General features: G+C 43.1%; 1 protein-coding gene across 6 annotated transcripts in view; it reads right to left on the bottom strand.

The window, feature by feature from the left end:
• LRP11 (LDL receptor related protein 11) overlaps window positions 1-24072 on the bottom strand; it is a 64612-nt gene extending 40540 nt beyond the window's left edge. For 2 of the 6 annotated variants that reach the window (XM_045058193.1, XM_045058192.1), the window contains exons 1-2: window positions 23099-24072; window positions 15921-16078 (exon numbers count right to left, since the gene is read on the bottom strand). In XM_045058193.1, coding sequence (XP_044914128.1) covers window positions 15921-16078; window positions 23099-23708 — 768 coding nt within the window. In that variant the 5' untranslated portion in view covers window positions 23709-24072. The remainder of the gene's footprint in view (window positions 1-15920; window positions 16079-23098) is intronic. The other 4 variants (XM_045058190.1, XR_006598394.1, XM_045058191.1 and 1 more) reach the window with 3 other exon arrangements.
• Between the last annotated feature and the right edge of the window lie 1916 nt (window positions 24073-25988).

Genomic DNA, 25988 nt, shown 5'->3' on the forward strand with positions numbered 1-25988 from the left:
GAGAGAGGGAGACACAGAATCGGAAACAGGCTCCAGGCTCCGAGCCATCAGCCCAGAGCCTGACGCGGGGCTCGAACTCACGGACCGCGAGACCGTGACCTGGCTGAAGTCAGACGCTTAACCGACTGCGCCACCCAGGCGCCCCTCCCATTTATTCTTTATCCCACCCATCTGATTTCTTTCCTCACCATTCCCCTGAAACTGCTGGAAAAACTCATTAGCTGATCTAGCAAAGATCACCAAGTTGTCAAAGTCAATGAGACTTGTTAGCCTTGCCTCCTCCCACTCCCCCTCCACTGGCTGTCTTACTGTATCTTACAAAGTTAGCCACTCCTGGCTTCTGGAACTCTCGACTTCCCTGGCTTCTGTTTCTGTGTCTGAATTCCCTGGCTATTCCTTGATGATCACCATGATGGACTTCACTTCTGCTTACTCCCTAAACCCAGGGTCCCATCTTGACCCCCCATTCTCCTCTTCCATTTCTCAGGCAGTCTCCCAATCATGGCAAGAGTGATAGCTTCTGAGGTCAGTACTACGTTGTCATTTTGGGAGTCATTTTTGGATGCTCAATCCAACTACTATATTTTTCAGCTCTCTCAAAGATACTATAATGGCTGAATGTCTTATTTTCTAGGAAAAAATTCCTTTTTGCTTAAATGAACTAGTCTGGATATTCGCTACAAATGAATTCTGACCATTACACGGCTTATTACATTGATGCATTACCAGACTTAAGAGTACAGAGAGTTGCCCTATTAGAACTATCAGCTGCTGGGAATGCAAGCTGGTGTAGCCACTCTGGAAAACAGTATGGAGGTTCCTCAAAAAACTAAAAATAGAACTACCCTACGACCCAGCAATTACACTACTAGGCATTTATCCATGGGATTACAGGTGTGCTGTTTCGAAGGGACACATGCACCCCCATGTTTATAGCAGCACCATCAACAATAGCCAAAGTATGGAAAGAGCCCAAATGTCCATCGATGGATGAACGGATAAAGAAGATGTAGTATATATATGTGTGTATACACACACACACACACACACACACACACACACACACACACACACACACAATGGAGTATTACTCGGCAATCAAAAAGAATGAAACCTTGCCATTTGCAACTATGTGGATGGAACTGGAGGGTATTATGCTAAGTGAAATTAGTCAGAGAAAGACAAAAATCATATGACTTCACTCATATGAGGACTTTAAGAGACAAAACAGAGGAACATAAGGGAAGGGAAACAAAAATAATATAAAAACAGGGAGGGGGACAAAACATAAGAGACTCACAAACATGGAGAACAAACTGAGGGTTGCTGGAGGGGTTGTGGGAGGGGGGATGGGCTAAATGGGTCAGGGGCACTAAGGAATCTACTCCAGGAATCATTGTTGCACTATATGCTAACTAATTTGGATGTAAATCTTAAAAAATAAAAAATAAAATTAAAAAAAAAAAAGAACTATTGGCTGCTTGTTTGTATTTATGAAATCCTAGAATTTAGATTCCTGCACATTATTTTGGCTTGGAGGCTTTGTCAGAACTATATATGCACATGAACAGAATGCTTTACAATCACTTTAGGGGGCAATGCAAGGAGATAACAGTTGTATCAATAATCAATCACCCAGAGCTCCTGTTAAGTACAGGTTTCTCAGCCCAGCCTTAGGGTCTGAGTCAGTGGGTCTGAGAGTGGGATCTGGGAATTTGCACAGAACAGGCACATCCAGATGATTCACCAATGACACTGCAAGAAACGTGGGTGAAGTGGTTAAGAGCACGGAGTCTGGCATCCAACAGAGCTGAATGCCAGCTCTACCGTGTGCTAGCCCTGTGACCTTGTACAAGCCACTTAACCTATTTAAGCCTCAGTTTCTTCATCTGTAAAGTGGAAATAATAATGGCACTTACCTTGTAAGCATCAAATGAGATAACTATGTAAAAAGAGCTTAATGTGGGGCTTACATATAAGTTTTAAATATAAAATACAAGTTTAGTTTTTTAAATATCGAAAGAGCATAACGTAGTAAATGCTTAAATGTAACTAACTGTCTCCATTCGTTAGTTCTCATCTCAAGCTGAACAACCCTGTTTTTACAGACAGGAAAATGAAATCTCAATAACGTGACTCTCACTCACTGAGACAGAGACAGAATCGAGATGTCCAGGTGTAAAACCGTCACTAAGTGGTCCCATCGCTCTCCGTGCAAAAGCTGTAAGTTGGAGAGCTGGCAAAGAAGCAAGCCAGGCCTTCATTGTGTATTTCAAGGAGATGTTACGCAGTTTTCACTGCCACACTGTTACATGATCTTCAGGCCCAACTACAACAAGAGAATATCAAACGGGGGTCCACTTATGTGAGAACTACAACACTACCCAAAGGGCATGCAGAGAGAAAACTGAAGATGACAAGAGAATGTGAGAGTCTGGAGCAGGCCACTGATCCTCAGAAACAAGAGGGTTCTCGATGTCTGAGAACAAGGAGAGAACAGCAGAGATTCAGACGAGTGAGATTTAAAATGAGACAAAAACTGTGGCTTGGGCCTCAGGGTCATACCAAACCCCCCTTTTCTTTCACATTCCATATCCAAACACATCTCGAATTTAAGCGCTTCTCATCAGGTCCATTGTCACCATCCTGGTCTGAGCCCACCCTGTCTCTAGCCTGAGTCACTGCAGGGGTCAAGAGACCTGCACTCCAGTGGGACTGGGACTGGTATCCCTTGATTCTGGAAACTTTCGCTTCCACCCCTGTCCACATGATTGCAAGGGAAGGGTGAGTTATAACCTCTCCCTATGGCCGGAGGAGTGTGAGGCTGAACCAAGGGGCGCCAATGACTGCAAGGGGCAAGAGGCCGTAAGGTTGCCGCTGGTGACAGACTCTCACTCTCTCCAACTCTGGCTCAGCATCAGGCAGGCCTTCCTAGGTCGCAGTGGTGTAATAGATAAGACCACTAGTTCCGGGACTTAGAACACACGGGTACATGGTGGCAGCTGATGGCCATGCTGGAATGTGTTGACTGAGCCTTGCAGCCTTGAGCAAGGGAGTAAGGTGCTATGAGGGGAGAAGCTTTGTCACAGCTGGTCTGCCTGCAGACTTAAGACTGCAGAAAGCCGGCAGCTGAGAGGTTTGCTGCCCAGGTACATGAGAGGAGAGAGAATCTCAAGCAGGTTCTGCACACTCACCTCAGAGCCCGATGTGGGGCTCAATCTCACAATCCATGAGATCATGACCTGAGCTGAAATCAAGAGTCAGACACTTACCCGACTGAGCCACCCAGGGACCATGGGAAGTCTCTTTTCAATGCTGGGCTGGAAGGACAGGCATCCACTATCTAAGAGGGCAATTGTCCACCTGGGCTGTGGATGCCTCTCTCTGCCTTCCTAGGCACCTCCTCTCTGATGCAGGGAACACTGATCCAGATCAAGGTCATGGTAATAACCTTCAAAGTCCTGGATGAGCTTAAATTTAGATCTATTCACGTTAATATCCTCTCCTTGGCCTTTTTATTCATTTAGTTAACAAAAGGTGTCTTTCCTTGAAATCAGGTATTTAGAATATTTAGAATGGTTTCCGAACTTCAAGCATCCAGGTGATCCTTCCATATCTCATGTTTATTTGACATTGGAAAGAATTTTACAAACATTTCCTAAGTGTCAGGATAAAAAATATATATGGCAGAGGAGAAAGAGAATAAGACAAAAGTTCTCATTGTTCCCACCAAGAGTAGGACAACATTCCCTGAGCACATGAGCCAATTTTCTTGACATCTGGCCATAATGCAGAGTTTCTACAGACAAAAGATTAGTACTGCTTCCCTGTTGTTTCTTCTCTTACTGCCCTTCTCTCCTTTTGAGTCTAGGGAAGATCAATACGATATCTTGGTTTGGCAAGATGTGGGTAAAGTGTAGACAAGATCTCTCTGAATCCTTCTTTCCTTCTCTTCTCTTCTTTCTTCTCTTCTCTTCTCTTCTCTTCTCTTCTCTTCTCTTCTCTTCTCTTTCCTTTTTTCTCTAATGTAATCTCTACACCCAACAAGGGGCTTGAACTTACAACCCCTAGATCAAGAGATTCATGCTCTACTGACTAAGCCACCCAGGCACTGTCCTCTGTACTGTTTTTTAGAAAGAAAAGTAAAAGTATGTTATTGTACAGACCACTGGGCAAATAGCCAACTATCTATCCTCTGGGTAAAGCCAAACCTGATTCTCATTTTAACTGGATAGTGATTTTATGGCCCTAAGTTACCATATCAGAGAATACACATTGAATTTGAATGCTCTCAGACATGTCCAAAATTTTTGCACCATACAATGTGCATCTTTTCAAGTCAATAAGACTTGTGTAAGTCCTATCCTATTATCAAAATATTCAGGTTATAGAGACATATACCACAGGGCCCTCATCTGCAAAGTCCTCTCTGACTTCTCTCAATGAGATTATAATCTCTCCTTCCTTTGAGTTCCAGTAGCACTTTATCTACATTCTTTTATAGCCTTGCCACTTTTTTTTTTTTTTAAATGTTTACTTGTGAGAGAGGGCAAGTGGGGAAGGGGTAGAGAGGGGACAGAGGACTTGAAGCAGGCTCTGAGCTCACAGCAGCGAGCCCAATGTGGGGCTTGAACTCATGAACTGCGAGATCATCATGACCCAAGCTGAAGTTGGACACTCAACCAACTGAGCCAACTAGGCACCCTAGTCTTGCCACTTTCTACTTGGTATTTTTGTTATTTAGGTGCATATCTAATCTCAACCAGTGTCAAGTTACTTGAGGGCAATATTCCCTACAAGTTTTTCACAGTGCCTTACTCCCTTGCTTCTTGACTTTGAAAGGCCCTCATAACTTTTTGTTTATATACAAGTGAGTGAATCTATTCTGTTTGTAATTCAGTTAATGTATTGGTCAAAATAGCCCAATATTTACATCCCAAGGTATTTAGATAAAACTGTAATAGTTTTCCTCTCCTGGAGTGCTCATTGTTTAAAATGTTTATTTATTTATTTTGAGAGAGAGAGAGAGAGAGAGAGAGAGAGAGCGCACACATACTCGAGCAGGGGAAGGACAGAGAGAGAGGAAGAGAGAAAATCCCAAGTAGGCTCCACACTGTCAGCACAGAGTCTGACATGGGGCTTGATCCCATGAACTGTGAGGTCATGATCTGAGCTGAAACCAAGAGCTCAACACACTGAGCCACCCAGGTGCCCCTCCGGGAATGCTCATTTTATGCTCTGAAATATGCTAAGTGCTTTATTTGCGTTTTCCTATTTTCATCCCTTACTGAAACTCTATCAGGTTGTATCATCCTCTTTACAATTGAGGAAGCTGAAGCTTAAAGAATGGAATAATTTCCCCAGGTTCACCCGGCTAGGGAATTGGCAAAACTGGGTTTGAATCCAGGCCATTTAGTTATAAATTCCATATGCACAGCCATTCCAGAATCCTACATCTCGGTCAACAGATTCAGGCCTTCCAAGGTCCTTATTCCAAGAACCATTTCTTAGAAAGAACCCAGACTGGCCAGCTGTCATGGTCTAAAAAAAGTAGATTACAGTAAATCAGGTTTAAACCCCGTTTGACCAGAAGCACACAGATTGACTGTCAACTCCTGTGATTCTGGAATCCTACTGCGCTTGTCAATTATTGTCTGGGAAGTTGTGTGTTTGTTTCTGAACAGGCAAAGAACTTCAAAGCTTCTGCCTTTTCTGGAATAGATCTTTCTTAATTCAGTTTACCCAGATTTATTCTTCCTGAATTACATACTTTTTCTTCCCCAGGGGGATTATTTTTCAACATTTCCTTATAATGATAATTACAAGTAATTATATAATAAGTAATATTATAAGTAATTTTCTTAAAGAAAAAAACTGCAATTAAATATTCAAGCCCTTGAGCTATAATGTAAAAAGAATTCCTACTTAAGTGAGGGCAGGCTACATTTAGGCTCATGGCTGACGCTGAAACACAACAGGTACGAACTATCCCCATCTTGCATGCTCTGAAGTGTCTTCCCCCTTAATCAGAGCAGGAAGTTCTAGGATTCACTGGTTTTTTTCTCCTGTCTTCATTCTTCATTTTTGAAGCAAGACACTTACAAAGAAATCCTCAAAACCACAATGGAATATTCATTCATGGGCTCCAATTTATCCCCAGGTGTTACTTAGGAAATCTGTACGGGGAATCGTCTCTGTCTGGACAATGCCCTGCGGGCTGCCATTACTTTCTGTCCCTTATTCGAAGATTTGGGTGAATGGGAGGGCCGAGGTGCACGGACGTTGGTGAAATTTTGAGGCAGTTCAGCCTTGTTTCAGTTCTTTGGAAGGTGGTATGTTTTGCTTCTCTTCTCCTGCTTTTGTTCTCACTCCCAGGAAACGCCTAGCCCTCTGGCTTTCTCAGTGTCAAAATTGCTCGTTTTAAATTAAAAAAAAATTTTTTTAATGTTTATTTTATATATTTTTGAGAGACAGAGAGAGACAGCATGAGCAGGAGAGGGCAGAGAGAGAGAAGGAGACCCAGAATATGAAGCAGGCTCCAGGCTCCAAGCTGTCAGCACAGAGCCTGACGCAGAGCTCAAACTCAGGAGCCATGAGATCGTGACCTGAGCCGAAGTCGGACGCTCAACCGACTGAGCCACCCAGGTGCCCCAAAATTGTTCCTTTCATAAAAGTCCTTTCTGGCCTCAGATCAGAGTCTGAAGCGTTGCCTCTTCAGACATTTGAGGAGTGAGTATTTGCTCCCTGTTGAAGGCTTTTTGTGCGCTGGTGAGCACATGGAGTATTTGGGGTTTGGGCTTCCTTGGGAGAATCTCTAAAAGAACAGCACCCAGGCAGCAACACAGTCTTGCTGGGTGTAAGACAAGACTATCAGGAGCGGGGTGAATACCATGGAAGGAAAAATAATCTCATGATACATTGAATAGTATCATCATGCTTGAATGTTTGCTATGTGCTGCTCACTGCTCCGGGGGCCTTACTTGCACAACCTTATTTGACCACAATAATAATGCCTTGAAAGGGCTCCTGTTCTTTTCTTCTTGCAAGTGGTTTATTAAATCATCCGCCAAGGTCTCCCACACAAGAAGTAGTAGAGCTAGGATTCAAAAACCATAGTCAAGCAGATGCTCTGTCAGAAGTTTTACTTGTTTGATGTCTTTCATTCATGACAAATTGGCTCACTTGAAGGAGGAAGGAAATAGATGAAGTTGATACGAAGTTTTCTCAGGTACCCAATGACCATTTTTCTCTTTTTCTTTTTTAAATGTAGAAACAGCTTCCTCTCCATCACTCTGCCCACTCCCACCAGAGGCCTAGAATGTCTGGGATAACTTTTATTGAAGTGATTTACATTTTGTTTTTCTGAAGACTAGAAATTCTCCAATAGCCAAGAAATAATAATAGTTATGTGTGCCTAGGATCTCCTTTGATGGGGGGCAAAGAAATTGTCAGATGACACATAACAGCTCTTTGCAGTATCTGTATGAGACCAGAGTGCTGAGCAATGTTCTGCTGGTCACGCTAAGAAGGATGATACAGATCTGGGGGCTGTAAGAGCACTTTTGGAAAGATTAGCTAAGCAGTCAATTACTTAACAAGAGAGAGAGAGACAGAAGCAATTAATTAGCAAGTATTATTAGAATCCTAGTAAGTATTGTCACAGTTCTAAGCTTTAAGAGAGAAAGGGAAAAAATATCAAGGAATAAAGGAAGGAGGGAGGGAGCAAGGAATGAGAAGGGAGACAGAGCCTTCTGGAAGCATCTGTGGGCAGTAAAATCCCTCTTCAGCTCATTGTTCCTCCCCTCACTGAAAATACTTCTAAAGAAATCCCTCCTCAGTGTTATAAATTCTGTTGTGATATTACAGATTTTATGTATTTCTTTCTACACATCAAGGAAGACGTGTAGAAAACAGAAGACGATGGACACAGTTAGTGTTTAATCTTTAAGACCACAGTAGGTCCTCTGGAAACTTGGGTATTGGTTTGACAACTGCAGGCTGTCTTGAAAATCCTTGCTAAATTTTTATAAAATCTTTCAATAGGCTTTTAAGTCATCTCCTTAACACGTAATGATTCATTCCTTTTGTGAGCATTTTCAGTCCTGACCCAAATCATATCTCAGGAAATCTGACTGAGGAGGAGTAAGTGACAAAACGGCTCCTATACAAGGAGAAAGAATGCAATTTGAAATTCAACAATTATTTTGTGCTCTCTTGCCCTATGACTAAAAAGTCAAGTCTCGTTTCTATTTATATTCATTTTCTTGGAAACCTTTACTCTAAGGTTGAGTTATAAAATACCATTTTATCTGTTGGGGGTGGTTTAAAAATGAGTCTAATTGGGAGATCCCATATAGACCATCCCGTCTCAAGAAACTTGGATTTTATCAAGACGGACCCATGTTCCAATTTTCCTCTGTGGTCCTGGTGTAATTAGGAATACCACCTCCCTTGAGCATCTGACTTCAGCTCAGGTCATGATATCATGGTTCGTGAGTTCAAGCCCCATGTCAGGCCTGCTGCTGTCAGCACAGAGCCCACTTCAGATCCTCTGTTCCCCTCTCTTTACTCCTCCCCCACTTCTGCTCTCTCAAAAAAAAAAATAAATAAATAAATAAAATAAATAAAAATAAAGATTTGGGAATACCACCTCCTTTCCCCCTCCCCTCAATAGGTCCCAATTTAGATGATAATCTATTTTCAAAAATTAATTATGTGCAGCAGGCAAGCCAGTGTGCAAATGGTTTTAATTTCATAATGAAGTTATTGATGTAAGCGATATCCATTCTTTTTTTTTTTTTTAAGTTTATTCATTTATTTTGAGAGAGTATGTGTGCAAGCAGGGGAGGGACACAAAGAGAGGGAGAGAGAGGACCCCAAGCAGGCACTGTGCTGTCAGCACAGAGCCTGACATGGGGCTCAATCCCACAAACTGTGAGATCATGACTTGAGCAGAAATCAAGAGTTGGATGCTCAACTGACTGAGCCACCCAGAAGTCCCCAAACCATATCCATTCTTTAGTAAACTCTCGTTACATGTGATATTCTAAGATCATTTAGTTATTCTAAAATCATTTGAACATCCTTGTACTCTGTATCCTGTTCCTAAATGTCATATTTTACTTTTGACTTCAGATTTAAATGTCTTATGTTGAAAAAAAATGTATTACATTGAATAATCGTGAACTCAGTGTCATCTAATGGGCTGCCTAAAAAAATGTGTCCTTTTGCATTTAAGAAAATGCGTCCTTTTGTATTTGCATTTTGTATTATAGATTAATATTCAGTTAAGCAGATATAGAATATCCTGTTCAAGGGCAGAAAACATGTAACTTTATTTTATTTTATTATTTTTTATTTTTTTTTAATGTTTATTTATTTTTGAGACAGAGAGAGAGCATGAACAGTGAAGGGTCAGAGAGAGAGGAAGACACAGAATCTGAAACAGGCTCCAGGCTCTGAGCTGTCAGCATAAAGCCCGACGCGGGGCTCGAACCCACGGACCGCGAGATCATGACCTGAGCTGAAGTCGGACACTTAACCGACTGAGCCACCCAGGCGCCCCAAAACATGTAACTTTAAAGTCCAGCGGGTAGACTCTTCGTTCTGACCAATCATCTTTCCTATTCTTTTTTCATAAATGAAGAAACCAAGCCAGGAACATAAGCTTTCCCATATGTTTAGTCAAAGTAAACTGCTTAGTATAGCACTGAATACACACGCTAAGTACTAAAAATACTTAGACTAAGTTTTTTTATTATTAAGTTGGCAGAAATAATTCCTCTCTTACAATAAGGACCTAGTTGGTTTTTGTTGTTTTGTGAATACCTGAATGAGTCTTTTGGACGTGAAAAGATAGTCCTACAACCTAGTCTTAAGGTATTTCAAGACAAAGGGAGGGCTGACACTTCTACCCGCCCCCCACCCCAGGCCTTTACTCAAAGCTTCTCTCTAATGAGAGGAGTTAAGGAGCCTGTGCAGATGGAGAACAGGGAAGACGGAAGGAGAGAGGAGGAGTCCAGAAGAGGCACCCAGTGGAAAGCCTGGCCAGTGAGGGCCCTAGAGGGGTGAGAATGGTCAAGGGGCATAAGAACAAGTGTATCCCACATTGGGTTTTAACTTAATTCTTTTACTATACTAGCCTATAATTGCTCTGCCCCCATTCTCAACAACCTTCCAAGTGAGCCCCATTTTGCAGCTTGAAGGAGGATTTGCATTAACATTCCAGTCAGCTGGATCCCATTCTCAGAAAAAAGAATTTGACTTGAGAGTCCCAATTTTTCTGTCAGAAGTTTTGGGGTGTAGGGGTGCCTGGCTGGCTCAGTCGGAAGAGCACTGACTCTTGATCTCGGGGTCGTGAGTTTGGCCCCACACCTGTGTAGAGACTAATAGATAAAATAAACTTAAGAAAAGAAATTGTGGGGTGTAAAATCAGGCTGCCCAAGTGAAAGGGATCCGTGGGATGGCCCCTGAAGGATGTTAATTACTGTTAAAGGAAAATTCTCAAAATGTTTAAACTATGACTCTCACACAAATCTTCATTGTTGTTGTTCTTATGTACATATTTAATTTTGGAAGGAAATGAATCACTCTGAAATCAGAGACTTTTAAAAACCTCTCACTTGGGTGCATTGTAAGCAAAGTATAATTCCACAATGGCTTGAAAATACCTGTGTATCTTATTCTCGGGTATGAATATGTGTTAAGATCTCACACAAATCTAATATGAACCTGCATCAAAGATTTTATTTAGCTCTAATTAAAGAGAAAACCAATAAAGCATCCCACAGATTCAAAGGCGAATCTGAAGAATAGGAAGATACAAGGAGTCATGAATGCTTAAGTGAAGTTGCCAGGAGATGCAACGCTGAAACAAGTTTGCTGTTAGTAACTATTAGTCACCAAAATGAATGTATTAACAGATTAATACCTTCGGGTGTTAAAATGTCATGCTTGAAATCCACTTTTCCACAGGGCAGAGATCAATTTTATCTCTACTATATGAAAAATTTATTTGCATTTCAATGGACAAGAATAATTTGCATTCCCACCTCTTTTCTTTCTTTAATGTTTGAGAGGTTGGGAGGGAGGGAAGGAGGGAGGGAGGGAGGGAGAGAGAGAGAGAGAGAGAGAGAGAGAGAGAATCCCAGGGAGTGTCTGCACTGTTGGGGGGGGGGGGTCAATCTCACAAACCGTGAGGTCATGACCTGAGAGCCCCACCCTCTGTTTTCTACAATGTACCAATGGCGACCCTGAAGGATCTGCTCCGCAGCCCCCATCACTCCACTGAAAGGCGCTAAGTCATCTCTTGCCATTTCAGTCTTTCACCATATTTTATTACAATTTTCACCCACAAGGTGGGGATGTGCCTTCTTGTGAGGTTATTCTGAGGATTACAGATAGGTCTACACTGCCTGGCACTGAGTGGGGGGCTCAATTAATGGCGCCTTTATTATGATGAAGTCATAGTAGGGTAAGAATTTACTTTTGAGAGCATTCATCAATGTACACCATTATAAGATAGTCAGTTTGGTAGCAAATAGCTCTTTTCTTGTAAACTTTGTCACTTGGGTTATGGTTTTATAACTTTAGATCCATCTGCCAATACATTATACACTTGGCTGGGGAATTGGTCCACATTTTCCTCTTGATGGCAGAGCAGTCAGCCCTAAAAGCCCATAAGGAGTGCCTAATTTTGTTACTTCTTCATAAATATCTTCAGTAAATTAATACTGAATCATCAGCAGTATTTTTATTCAGCACTCATCTATGCAATTCATTGCTTACAGAATAAAGCTTTTAATAGCAAATACACAAAGCTAGATGATAATGGAGGAAGATTTATAGCTGCTGGAACAGATATGTCCCAGAAGTGCCAATTAACAGTCAGTGTCCATCTCAAGGGAGCTCTCTAGTGGTATAATCAATGACTTGTCCATGTACCTTTTCTGATCAAAGCAATAAAGATATTAATTTTGCAGCTGACACAATGCATTGGAGGATAATAAATATGCTGGATGACACTTAAAGTTCAAAATTATTTCTGTTGTAGATGAAAACCAAAAGACTCGGATGTAAAAGGATAAACATAAGGTCCTGTACTCAGGTTCAGTAAATCAATTACACAAACACGGGAAGGGGAGGCTATCAGGACAGCAGTTCATGCGGAAAGATGAAGCAGGTTTTAGGTAATCCTGCTAATGGAAAACTCAACATGAATCTATTGTGTGAAGCAGCCACTAAAATAGCTTATATAAATTAAGCTTCATCAATACAAGTAGAGACAATGCCTGAATCACAGGAGGTGATAGTCTGTGTCAGGAAGAACCACAGTTTACATATGGAATTCATAGGGGTGTCAGATTTTAAGAAGGGCATGGAACAGTCTTGAGAAAATCCAGAAGATGCTGAATGGTAAATGTGAAATCTGAAAAATCAACTCATGAGGAACAATCTGAAAGACTGAGAGTGTTGAATTCTGAGAAGAGCATTCCAAGTGGTCGACGTTCATTTTTTTCAAAATTGTAAGTGGCTGATACACAGAATAAAAAGAAGATGCGTTCAGTGCTTTTCCAAAGAGAAGATCCAGCACCAGGGCACAGATGTAAGAGGAGGCACATCCCACTTCCCTAATAACTAGAGCTGATGGAAGATGTCACAGGACATGATGTGAACTAGTAAGCTTTCACCTCGGGAAAAATCAGGCAGAGAGTGGATGACCACTGGAAGGGATGTGATGGAGGGGGCTCCTCTATGGGTGGGAAGCTGGGTAAGATGCTGGCCAAGGGTCCGGGCAAGTCTAAGACTATATAATTGTTGACTAAATAATGGACTTAAATCAGTCTTGAAGGACTAGCTGATTATCGTTTTTGGTTTTGTTCCAACAGAATAAAATCACTGCTTCCCCACAGAGGGAAGACCCTGGAAGACAGAGGAAGCAGTTGACAGCTAACTGCAGGTCAAGAAGAGAGGCCTTCGAAGAAGCCAGCCTTGCTGACACTTTGATCTCGGACTTCTAGCCTCCAGGACTGGGCGAAATTTCTGTTGGTTAAGCCACCCAGGCTGTGGTATTTTGTTACAGCAGCTCTAGCAAACCAGTATTGACTTTTTGTGCCTCCTCTAACTAAAGCGGTTTAGACAAAGTTTATTTGACTAAGCCAGGAAATATTGCTATCTAGGAAGGGTCTTGAAAGAGTTAACAAAAAGCGACTAGTCTCACGACTCAGGATGCCTTTTATGGACCCAGCAATTCCATTTCTGGGTATATTTGAAGGAAGCAAGAACACTAACTTGAAAAGACATATGCGCCCCCGTGTTCACTGCAGCATTATTTACAATAGCCAAGATAAAGAAATAACCTAAACGTCCATTGACGGATGAATGGATAAAAAAACAGTGGTATACAAATATTCTGCCATAAAAAAGAATTTTGCCATTTGTGACAACATGGATAGACCTGGAAGTTATTATTCTGAGTGAAATAAGTCAGAGAAAGATAAATACCTTATGACCTCACTTATACGTAGAATCTAAACAAAAAACTGAACTCCAGGACACCTGGGTAGCTTAGTTGGTTCAGCATCCAAATTCGGATCAGGTCATGCACGATCTTGTGGTTAGTGAGTTCGAGCCCCACACCCAGCTCACTGCTGTCAGAGCTGAGCCTGCTTCAGATCCTGTCTCCCTCTCTCTCTCTCTCTCTCTGCCTCTCCCTCAAAAAAAAAAAAAAAAAAAAAAAAAAAAAATATATATATATATATATATATATATATAAACACGAAAAAAAATGAGTTTGGGGCACCTTGGTGGCGCAGTCAGTTAAACATCCTACTCCTGATCTTGGCTCAGGTCATGATCTTGCAGTTCCTGAGTTCGAGCCCTGCATGGGGCTGGGCACTGACAGCACAGAACCTGCCTGGGATTCTGTTTCTCATTCTCTCTGCCCCTCCCCTATTTGTGCTCTTGCTCTCTCCCGCTCAAAATAAATGAATAAACTTAAAGAAAAATTAAAAGAAAAAAACTGAGTTTATATATACAGAGAATAGATGGGTAGTTGCAAGAGGCAAGGTGTGAAGGTTGGGCAAAATGAGTAAAGTGATGAAATGAATAAGTCATGGGAGGTAATTACAACATGGTGGCTATAGTTAATAATACGGTACTGTATATTTGAAAGTCGCTGAGAGTAGGGGCGCCTGGGTGGCTCAGTCAGTTAAGCATCCAACTCTTGATTTCGACTCGAGTTATGATCTCACAGTTTCATGAGTTGAAGCCTCACCTCAGGCTCTGTGCTACAGTGCAGAGCCTGCTTGGGATTCTCTCCCTCCCTCTCTCTCTACCCCTCTGCCACTCACTGTGTCTCTGACTCTATCAAAATAAATAAATAAAGTTAAAAAAATTCTTTTAAAAAAAGGAAAGTTGCTGAGAATAAATTTTTTTTTTAATGTTTACTTAGTTTTGAGAGACACAGAGACAGAAAACGAGTCGGGGAGGGGCATAGAGAGGGAGACACAGAATCCAAAGCAGGCTCCAGGCTCTGAGCTGTTAGCACAGAGCCTGATATGGGGCTCAAACCCACGAACTGTGAGATCGTGACCTGATCACAAAAAACAAATGTGTTACCATGCGATGTTAACTAGAATTATTGCTGTGATCATTTCACAATATCCAGTCATTATGTTGTTCTTCTGAGACTAATGTTATCTACAGCTCAAACAAGGCAAAACAAAACAAAACACAACACAACAGAAAGACTCTTGTGTTTAGACCGTCACTGAGCCAGTGACTCACTCCCATCTGTAGCAATTCCTGCTCAGCCCAATAAGTCTGGGGGAAAACCAGTGCTGCGTGTGCCCAAACCCGAATGTCTGAGGTCACTCTTCACCTCACTTACAAACTCAGTTATCTCAAGCAGGCCTCGTTGCTAGGTGAGATAGTTGCTTTCTGGATCATGTGAAGGATTCATGTATTCTATTGTTATTTTCCTCTTTATATTGTTTTATATTTTTCAAATTTTCTGCCTGAACCTTGAACTAAGGAAAGAAGAAATAAAAAATGTAAAAAAAAAAATGTTAAAAATGTAAAGAAATAAAAAATAAAAAAAGGAAAAAGTAACCTGAGTCATTAAAACAAAGCATGAGTCTTTTCCCTTCAAATGTTTTGCCAAAAAATTAGCAAAAAAAGAAAGCTTCGGGAAGCTGGGGTGGCTCATTCAGTTGAGCATCTGACTCTTGATTTCAGCTCAGGTCGTAATCCCAGGGTCATGGGATCGAGCACTGTGTTAGGCTCCACACTAAGCATGGGGCCTGCTTAAGATTCTCTCTCTCTCTCTCTCTCTCTCTCTCTCTCTCTCTGCCCCTCTCCTCTGCTCACGCCCCACCTCTCACTCTCAAAAAGAAAGAAAGAAAGAAAGAAAGAAAGAAAGAAAGAAAGAAAGAAAGAAAGAAAGAAAGAAAAGAAGAAAAAGAATGAGAATAAGTTTCAAAACAAATTATCAGGATCACTGTTTACTCAGTAGAAGGTAAGTTCATATTAATAAACCAACTTTTTCAACAATCACTTTTTAAAAAATTTTTTTAAAAACGTTTTTATTTATTTTTGAGAGAGAGAGACAGAGCATAAGCCTGGGAGGAGCAGAGAGAGAGGGAGACACAGAATCCAAAACAGGCTCCAGGCTCTGAGCTGTCAGCACAGAGCCCGACGTGGGGCTCGAACTCACAGACCGCAACATCATGACCTGAGCCGAAGTCGGACGCTCAACCGACTGAGTTACCCAGGTGCCCCTCAACAACCACTTTTATGCTTTCTCCATTTTATAGCTCTTCTGCTAGCTTACTCATAATTTGGAAACGGGAGTGGAAGAACATTATGAGAGATCACCTCGTGGGAATATTTGGTGTCATTACAATGACATCATGAATTACCTTCATGTCCACTGATGGGTCACCCAGCAACATTGTCCACTCATACTGGACTATGGCATGGTCGTCTGTGCTCTCACGGCCGTCCAAAACCACTCCATCTGTAGGCAGGTGCAAAACCACATCCTGTCCAGCCTTGCTGAGTGGAGGCTCATCCTTTTCTGTGAAAGAAAATAAATAATTCACAGGAGATGACTGCCTATTTTTTTACAATGTATTTAAAGCAGTATCTTGTTTGCTAGAATAGATGTCGTCTAGCAAGCAACTAGTATGAGAATGTATAGCAACTGAAAGCTATTTTCTTATTGATTTTCGTGTATTCTCTTTATATAATAAACAATAAAATAGCAATTTATTAAGAATATGGAATTTAGCTCTAACACATGCCGAAGAGAAGGTGTGGAGAATCAGCGCTTAGCAGTAGCTAGGACAAAATTGTGGGTACAAGACAAAGTAGTAGGCCATCCAATCTGGAGTAGCAGTTTTACTCCCTAGAGTCAAAGTTTCATTTAAATCATAAATAATTTAAGTTCAAGGTTCAATTAAATGAATTTTTTTAAAAAAGGACTTTTGAAACACATCTGAAAAACATCCACCTCTGATATAGATTTTTTTCCTCATCCTCAAGTTTTTAAAATAGGTATAAAGTATTCTACATATAGGAAATAAATTGGGGCGCCTGGGTGGATCAGTCAGTTAAGTGTCCGAATTTGGCTCAGGTCATAATCTCATGGTTTGTGGGTTTGAGCCCTGCGTCAGGCTCTCTGCTGACAGCTTAGAACCTGAAGTCTGCTTCAGATTCTGTCTCCCTCTCTCTCTGCTCCTCCCCTGCTTGTTCTCTCTCTCTCTCTCTCAAAAATAAATAAACATTAAAAAATTTTTTTAAAGCTAATATTAAATTTGGAAAGTTAAGGCAAGTTCTTAGGTTCACACAAAATAAAGCTTAACTTAGCAATTCTCTAGAAAACAAATTTTCATCTAGGAAAATAGAAAACATTCGGTTTCTAACAACTAGTTTTTATAACAGAAGCTGGCACACTGAGTTTCTGTATAATAGCAAAACAAATATGCTTACCTTTGATCTGGCATAGTACTAAATAATTTAAGGCTAACTACGTTCACTAACTACTAATCTATAACTGGTAGCTGCTTCAGTTGTGACTGATAGGAGAAGCTCCATACAGAAAACATTTCTAAGTGCAGAGTTATGAATATTTTATTGATTTAAGCTTATTAGTAAACTTACTCAAATGTACATATATATATGTATATGTGTGTGTGTGTATATATATATATATACACACACTTTTTTTTGAGAGAGAGAGGGAGAGAGCATGCCTGTGTGAGTGGGGGAGAGCGGAAGAGGGAGAGAGAATCCTAAGCAGACCCCACACCCAGTGCAGAGCCAATGCAGGTGGATCCCACGACCGTGAGATCATGAACTGATCCAAAATCAAAGGTAGGACGCTTAACCAACTGAGCCACTCATTCACCCTGATATATTTAAAAAAAATTTTTTTTTCAACGTTTATTTATTTTTTGGGACAGAGACAGAGCATGAACAGGGGAGGGGCAGAGAGAGAGGGAGACACAGAATCAGAAACAGGCTCCAGGCTCCGAGCCATCAGCCCAGAGCCTGACGCGGGGCTCGAACTCACGGACCGCGAGATCGTGACCTGGCTGAAGTCGGACGCTTAACCGACTGCGCCACCCAGGCGCCCCCACCCTGATATATTTTAAAGAAACTTAGTAACACTACTGGTAAAAAGTCTATAGGTTCTTATAATATATCCTTTTTGGTATCTGCTACTTCCTCCCTACTCCAGTGCCAAAGCTCTGTCCAAATGCTGGCCTGGATTTGTTCCTCCTTAACTTCTGCTGAATGATGTTGCTGAGGCACTGCTCTCTTCCTCCAAAGCCCAGTTGCTTCCTAAGCAAATGGCTAAGAGCCAATTCGGATGTCGCAGGGCCTGAGGTCTGGGGCTAGCAGCAATCCTATTGGTTTCTCACTAGGCAATAACAGGTAGTCACTCTTGACACACTGCAGCTAAAATGACTTTTCTGAAATTCTAATCTGATTGAGTCATTTCCATGCTTAAGAAAAACCCTTCAACAAGTTACCATGACTTTTCAGATGTTCAGAGACCTGCTCGTCCAGTCCTATCTTCTACTCTACTGATCCTCCCAATACCCAGAAACAGAATTTCTGTAAGGGGCGGGCAGCTCTCAGAGCTGTGGCTGTTCTGAATAAGAACGCTGCTGTTCATCTCAAAAAGAGATGACTTTTTTTTTTTATGAGCATGTTTACAGGGCATAAGCACATTTGCTATTGCCAATGGTTACATTTGTCTATTGAGAAGAGTCCCATTTTTATAGTCATTTAAAAGAATGAGGACTAATAACTTAGATTTAAAGAAGCCACACAATCAACCTTTGCCTAAGAAGAAATTTGTTCTGCCTTCTTCCACCTCTGAGCAAAGACCCAGTGTCTTATGTCTTTATTCTGCTTCTCCCAGATAAGGAGAGAGGTGACAATTTCATTACTAATAGGCCATTTTACACAGTGTTACACAGATATTTCTTTTGGTTCTGGAAGTTTCCATTGCTTTCCACACAGTAGTTTATCACTTTATAAATCTGGAAAGCATCTTATAATTTGCAGTAATACCTTATAATTAGCATGAAAATTTATTTTTAAAGTATTGTTTACAAGTAAACAAACTAAACCTATAGGATATAAACAATGAATGCTTTAATATATTTTTAAGCCCTCAAAGATGTAACCACAAAGACTGAAGATGGAAAAATCAGGTAAGTTCTGAAATACCCCACATATTACAAAACTAATTAATTCTACCCCTCCTGGAAGAAAAAAAAATCATTGTTTTAGTTGTTCACTTTTCTTTAGGTAAGCTTTAAGATACCATTTATAAGCACAATGAAATCCTCATATCCTCTACATTGATTGCTATTGTAACTGAAATAAGAGAGATACATTTCTTCATCAGTTCAAGTCCAGGAAAGTTACACTGCATAATGCATTTCAAAATAAGCCAGAGCTTATCTACCCAGAAACAGGCCTTAAAAATAAACAAGTGAAATAAGAAGAGGAAAGGAGTGTGCTATCATTTAAAAAAAATATTTGACTTGATGGGTTGCCTGGGTGGCTCAGTTGGTTAAGCGTCTGACTTCAGCTCAGGTCATGATCTCGTGGTTCACGAGTTCAAGCCCTGTGTCAGGCTGTGTGCTGACAGCTCAGAGCCTGGAGCCTGGTTCCGATTCTGTGTCTCCCTCTCTCTCTGCCCCTCCCCTGTTCATGCTCTGTCTCTCTCTCTGTCCCAAAAATAAATAAACGTTGAAAAAAAAATTTTTTTTAAATAAAAAAAAATAAATAAAAACATTAAAAAAATTTTAAAAATATTTGACTTGCTGATAAAGAACATGACAAAGGTAAATCTGCATTTTTCATCATCAAAATACAATAAAGCAATGCTAAGTACTCTGGAAGCATTGATTTCTTTCGAAAACCAGACACACTTGGTAAGATCTACAGAGGCGAAATAAGACTCATACCAATTTTGATGAAGCCTATCAAGGTGGCATTTTATACAGGTAAGAATAATATTACTGTTCAGTTAACTAATCTGATTTACAACACACTGCTGTAAGCAGAGCCTTAAGGACAAGGAGGAGGTTCTGGAATCTGGATCTGTACTGTGTGGACACAAATGATATAGCGGAGGTTGAGGAATTAGAAAGGACTCTTGAAGTCAGGATACAGAAGTCATGCCAGACTAAGGAAAGAGGCTTAGATACTATGTGTCAAGATCCATGAGGTTGGTTGATTGGTTTTTGTGGTTTCTTTTTTCATTGTGTGTTCTTAATTGTAACACTTCAGGAAAGAATTATTCATAACCCCAATCAGATTATCATCATTTTTAGTGTGTACTGTTATAGTCTTTCTCTATATGAGCTGATGATTAATAAGAGGTGCCATTTATTGGGTGGCATAAGTGCTAAGTGCTCGTAAGCCATAATGTCACTCAACTCTCATGAGTCTCTGAGGCAGGTATTATCAGCTGCATCAGACTCAAGAAATGATTTTAGAGGCTAAGTTGCCTAAGATGATACAAATGATAAATCTGTCAGTTCTGATGTCTGCCCAGATCTTTCTAAGTATACTGTGGGGGTACCCAAAGTGTATTCCAGTTACAGGAAACGTAAATTTACATCCTGAATTAACCTAACTTATTAATAGGTTCTAAGTTTATTTATTTTTGGGACAGAGAGAGACAGAGCATGAACAGGGGAGGGGCAGAGAGAGAGGGAGACACAGAATCGGAAACAGGCTCCAGGCTCTGAGCCATCAGCCCAGAGCCCGACGCGGGGCTCGAACTCACGGACCGCGAGATCGTGACCTGGCTGAAGTCGGGCGCTTACCGACTGCGCCACCCAGGCGCCCTGGTTCTATTTATTAATATTTACTCATATGTTCTATTATTGCCCATGTTACTATATAAACTTCACAGTTGCCATTTTGATTTTTTAAAAATATTTTTAATGTTTATTTATTTTGAGAGACGGAGAGAGGAAAAGAGAGAGAGACAGAGCATGAGTGGGGGAGGGGCAGAGAAAGAGAGGGAGACGCAGAATCCAAAGCAGGCTCCAGGCTCTGAGCTGTCAGCACAGAGCCCGATGCAGGGCTCAAACTCGGAAACAGTGAGATCACGACCTGAACTGAAGTCAGATGCTTAACTGACTGAGCCATCTACGTGCCCCATCCATTCTGATTTTTAACCTCTCGTATTAGACATCTACTTTGTTATCAATTTTTTTCACCATTATAAATGATGCCACAATAAATATTTTTGCTCCTTTTTCTTTCGCATGGATCACTTTCCTACAAAAACTATTCCAGAAGAACGGATGACTATTTTAATGGTCTCTGCCACAAATTTCCTGCGTGACACTTGCATGACGCAGCTCCACAGTCACAAGCATCGAGACTTTGGGCAAGTTACTTTCTCTCCCCAAGCCTTCCAGTACACTAGAGATTATAACAGAACCCAGATCTTTGGCTGTTGTGAGGAGAATGAGTTCCTGTGTCTAAGGACCTTATAATAATGCCTCATACCAAACTCAATCAGCAACAAACACAGCTGATGGACTCTGCTATAAATTTGTGCCATCCCATCCCAACCACCCCCTCACCATTTCATGACGTTTTGACTCACCTCACATGGCCTCCCAACAAATTCTCTGTAAGAGCTTTTCTAAACCATTTTCCCGCTCCTTTGGCTTCCAACTCTGTATGCTCACAAAAGTCAGAAAAAGGGATGCCTGGGCGGTTCGGTCGGTTAAGCAGCTGACTCTTGATTTCGGCCCAGGTCATAATCTCACAGGTGGTAAGATCAAACCCCACATCGGGCTCTGAGCTGACAGTATGGAGCCTGCTTGGGATTCTCTCTCTCCCTTTGTCTCTGCCCCTCCCACACTCACGAGTGCTCTCTCTCAGAATAAACTTTTTTAAAAAATCCAAAAAAAAGAGACGATTCAAGAAGGAAAAACGTAGAAGTTTCGGAAGCATAAAGAACTTCAAACGGTTAAGCATCTGGGCAGGGCAAACGCAGGGCATGTGGGTAGGTAACCTTTGGCCTAGCTGCAGAGAATGAGGGTGCCTTGGGGCCTGAGCTACGCAGACCCTTCTGGTTTCCATGTCGCTGGGGATATGAAGTGTGAGCATGTCAGTGTTTTCCAGAATGAGGACCAAACCCTGCAGTCACCTGTATTCACCCCTGACCATCTATATAATTGAATTCCCAAACTCAGAAACTTCTACTTAGTAAACCTAACTTTTTTTTTTTTAATTTCCACAAGCATATTTCTTGTTTTCCTTCTGTTATCCCCCAGCTTATAAGAAAGCTTCCTGTGGCAATGTTGGTTTTTTTTCCAGATGTGCAGTGAGAACAAGGGAAAGGGATTTTGTTTCTTCGCTGCTGGGATTTTTTGGTCTGTGTTTGAGTCAAGAGGAAGGATGTATAACACCATGGGGCAGGCTCAGTGATGGTGGTGGGGGTCCAAGTGAAAGTGCTTCCTGCCTCCACTTCAGGGAGAACACTTTGGTGTTCTTCCCAATGTCTGCCTCAAGGCTGAGCAGTCACAGGGTGACCTTTGATGTCTGCTATCCCAACACGGGTTCTGAGCTTTCTCTGAGGTGCAGGTGGGTAGGGAGGTGGGCCATTGTGGATATGGTTTCCCAGACCCTTGTCTTTGGACCTTCAGGTCTTGGGAGATTCCAGATTTCCAAAGCAGCTGAGGCTACCCCCCCTCCCCAATCTTGCTACGGTATCATTCTTATGTTATTATAAATCAAAGAGCAACAGAGTGGAATCAAACGTGGGCCCAATCAAGGTTTTATTCCCTCAACAGCCTTAATCTCCAACGGCTACAATTTTTCTTGTGCCTTCTGTATATGCCTTGACTCTCATTCAGAACATGTGCAGGAAGTAAAACTATAGAATGAAAAGCATCATTATTAGCTCTTTTTAAAAAGGGACATGCCTTAAACTTTCTTATTCTCAACTAAAATCAAATCCCTTCCTTTCCCTCTTTACAAAAGGGATCTGTAGTTCATGGGAATCAGTTGGATCCACTTCAAAAATACCTGACACCAAGTTTCCCCTTCCCATTTTTGTCTGATGAAAATCACTACACACGGAATCACGAGTCGTGAGAACCGAGCTAAGAAACGGATGTGCTATGAGCAAGCTGGCATCTAATTAGATTTTGCTTTTGTGATTTCTTGACACAAACCATGACTTACAAAAAACCTCTGGGCCTAAAATAAACTTTTTTTTCCCCCCTTCGAGCTTTTCTCCTTTAAATCGAATTTCTGTGACTCCTCTCAGGTCAGCCTCCCTCCCCGAGCCTAGAAAAATTCCAGAAGCAGCCCACGGTGCCCTCTTCTGCCCAATCTACTAAGGTTTCTCAGAAACCATCCATAAGACAAATCACAGCCACTCCTCTGGATGCCCGCGAACTAAAATAACTTGGAACGTAGCTGTTCCATTTCTCACTTGGCTGTACTGCCTAAGCGGGTCTCCCGGACGCAGCCACCCAACAGGTGCGAGGGCGGCCGCACCCAAGAGGTCTGACCCAGCCGCCTCCCGCGGAGTGCTCACCCATGGGAGGCGAGGCGTCCGGGTCTTCCTGCGCGCCCTGCAGGGCGCGGCTCAGGCTGTAGCTGCTGTAGCCGCGGTGCAGCGCGAACTTGCAAACGCTGCGGCCGCGGGCGGTGCAGTTGAAGAGGTAGCAGCCGAGCGCGGCGGCGGGGGGCGCGGGCCGCCGGGGCAGCTCCACCACGGCCACGGAGCAGCGCGGCTCCGAGCAGCAGGCCGCCACGCACTGCCGCCAGTCCCGCACGGCCGCCGGCGCGGTCAGGAAGCTGGCGCCGGCCGCGAGGGAGTCCTTGGTGCGGATGATGGCGTCCGGCATGGCGCTGTAGCCGCCGCCGCCCGGGCCCGGGCAGCCCTCCTGGGGACCGCCGCCCGCGCGCAGCTCCAGCTCCAGCTCCTCCTGCGGCCGCTCCTGCTGCAGCTGCCGACGGAACTCCTCCAGCAGTTGCTCCACTCCCGACAGCTGCGCATGCAGTTCGGACAGCGGCGCGGAGGGCGGCCCGGCCGCGCCGCCGCTCGGCAGCCACAGGCAGAGCAGCAGCAGCCCGCGCAGCGCCCGGTGCCGCGGCGGTCGCCTGCGCCCCGAGCCCGCGCTCTCCCCGGCGGCGAAGGCCATGGCGGCCGGCGGCTGAGGCCGCGAGCCGAGGCGGGGCCGCAGAGCGCGAGGAAGGCGGGCGAGCGCGGGCCCCGTGCCCCTCCGGCGCGACCGCGGCGGCCGCTAGGCCCTGGCGCCTCACAGCGCGGCCTCCCCGGGGCCCGGCTGCGCCCCTGAGGCCGCGGGCGCGCGGTCGTCGGCGGGAACGGCAGCAACGAGAGGCATAGCCAGCCGGGCCGGGCGCCGCTCCTTGTCCTTTCTAGAGGCTTCCGGGAGGGCCCGCGCCTCGGGACCGGGACCCTGGGCGCACTCTGAGGCGGCTAGGCGGCCTCGGACCGGATCAGCACCCGGGCTGTGAACAGTGGCCGCGGCGGGGGCGGAGGCGCGTCAAGCCCCGCCCCCCACCCCCGGCGCCGAGGTCCCGCCCCGCCCCTTGCTCGCGTTGACCCCTCCCACCACACCCTACCGCAGGCTCCTCCCAAGTTGGGAGGGCGCGGGAAAGAGACCTGTAGGGTAGCTTTCCGGGGGAGCCGCCCTGAGAGTTCTTAGGCCGACCACAGCCCTCCAAGCCTGGGCAGGCTTTGCATCTGAGACCCACTCGGCTTCATTAACGAGCGAGACCTGCTCGAGTGTCGGCTCAGAGGGGAAGCTCAAATCATTAGGACCTCAGGGTCTGCTTAAGAAAAGGGACTTGAACCAGGGAACCACCAGTCTTCAGTCCTTCACCTCCCGCGTCCCCGATTGTTTACACATTAGGTTCCCCAGATGCACTTGGGTAGCATAAGGCTGGCAACGCTGTTGAAATATATAAAAATCAAGCACATTCCCTTACGTTTTCCATAAGGGAAACTTATGGAAATCTGAACACAGCCAATTAGGAGGACCTGATGAGTTACCTCTATGCAGTGTGTAGAGAGGCCTTCCAGCTTCGATCATGTGAGATCTAGCGGAGTTGTGTTTTATTTATTTATTTATTTATTTATTTATTTATTTATTTATTTATCTTTATTGAATGAAATTTCGCAGATAATCTTTCCCTTTACCGAAAATCCAGTCTACTGGAGACCACATCTGAGAGCTTTAACTGCCTGCCAGCAACTTCTACAACTTATTTATCTCAGACAGACTCTCTTTCTCTTGATTCATTTTTTTCTCCTGATTGTGGATCATATTTTCTTGCTTTTTGGCACATCCAGAAGTTTTTTTTGACTGGATACATGAACATTGTAATTTGTGCATTGTTCAATGTCTGTATTTTTTTAGGAGGGAAAGAGAAAATAACTGGATAGGAAAATGCAATTTCTGATATATACACATACATTTTAAATTTTAGAGCTTATATTTAGGGACCTATTGCTTTCAGATCTAGAATAGAGGAGATAGAACTAGAAGGTAAAAATACAAAAGAAGAAAAAAGAAAACATAGCCCAGTATTTCTTGCTAGTCCATGAAAAGGGAAATTCTTAGAGTTCATGAGGGTGTGTATGTGAGTGACTTTGAGGCTGAAAAAATGGCCTCTTAGCACTAAAGGCTATGTCTGGACGATAGCCTGGGCGGCTGGATTTTCTACCTATGAGATAGCCACCCCACACAACTGAAGCCACTTAAAGATACCTTTGCCAGGGGCGCCTGGGTGGCTCAGTCGGTTAAGCGGCCAACTTCGGCTCAGGTCACGATCTCACGGTCGGTGAGTTCGAGCCCCGCGTCGGGCTCTGGGCTGACCGCTCGGAGCCTGGAGCCTGTTTCAGATTCTGTGTCTCCCTCTCTCTCTGCCCCTCCCCCATTCATGCTCTGTCTCTCTCTGTCTCAAAAATAAATAAACGTTAAAAAAAATTAAAAAAAAAAAGAAAAAAAAAGATACCTTTGCCAACATAAGCATTCCTTTTGTCTTAGACCTCAGAGAGCACCAGTAGGCTTATGAAAAAGAGAAACTTTTACTTGTGATAAGAATGGACCCTGGAGGCAGCATCAAATCTTCCCTTATAATAATAGTAATTATTATGAAACATAAACATGTATGATAGTGCGATATAATATTAACTAACGATTGTAATGATTTCAAAGTATGCCAGTACTTTCGTGTACATGAATTCATATGGCTTTCACAGAGATTTTAAGATGGACATGTGGCCCTCACTCCTGCCTTTGGGGCAGTGAAAGGGAAGTCCGTTTAGAATGAGACCCAGCTCACATGTTCCATGGGGGAGACAATGAGGGACAGGTGGCAGGGACAGCATTTCTTAGGAGCATTCATCTCTAATCCTTCCAGCACTACCAAAGCTTCCCCCTTTATAACTTCAC

This window comes from Felis catus, chromosome B2, assembly GCF_018350175.1.
Source record: "Felis catus isolate Fca126 chromosome B2, F.catus_Fca126_mat1.0, whole genome shotgun sequence".
NCBI lineage: Eukaryota > Metazoa > Chordata > Mammalia > Carnivora > Felidae > Felis > Felis catus.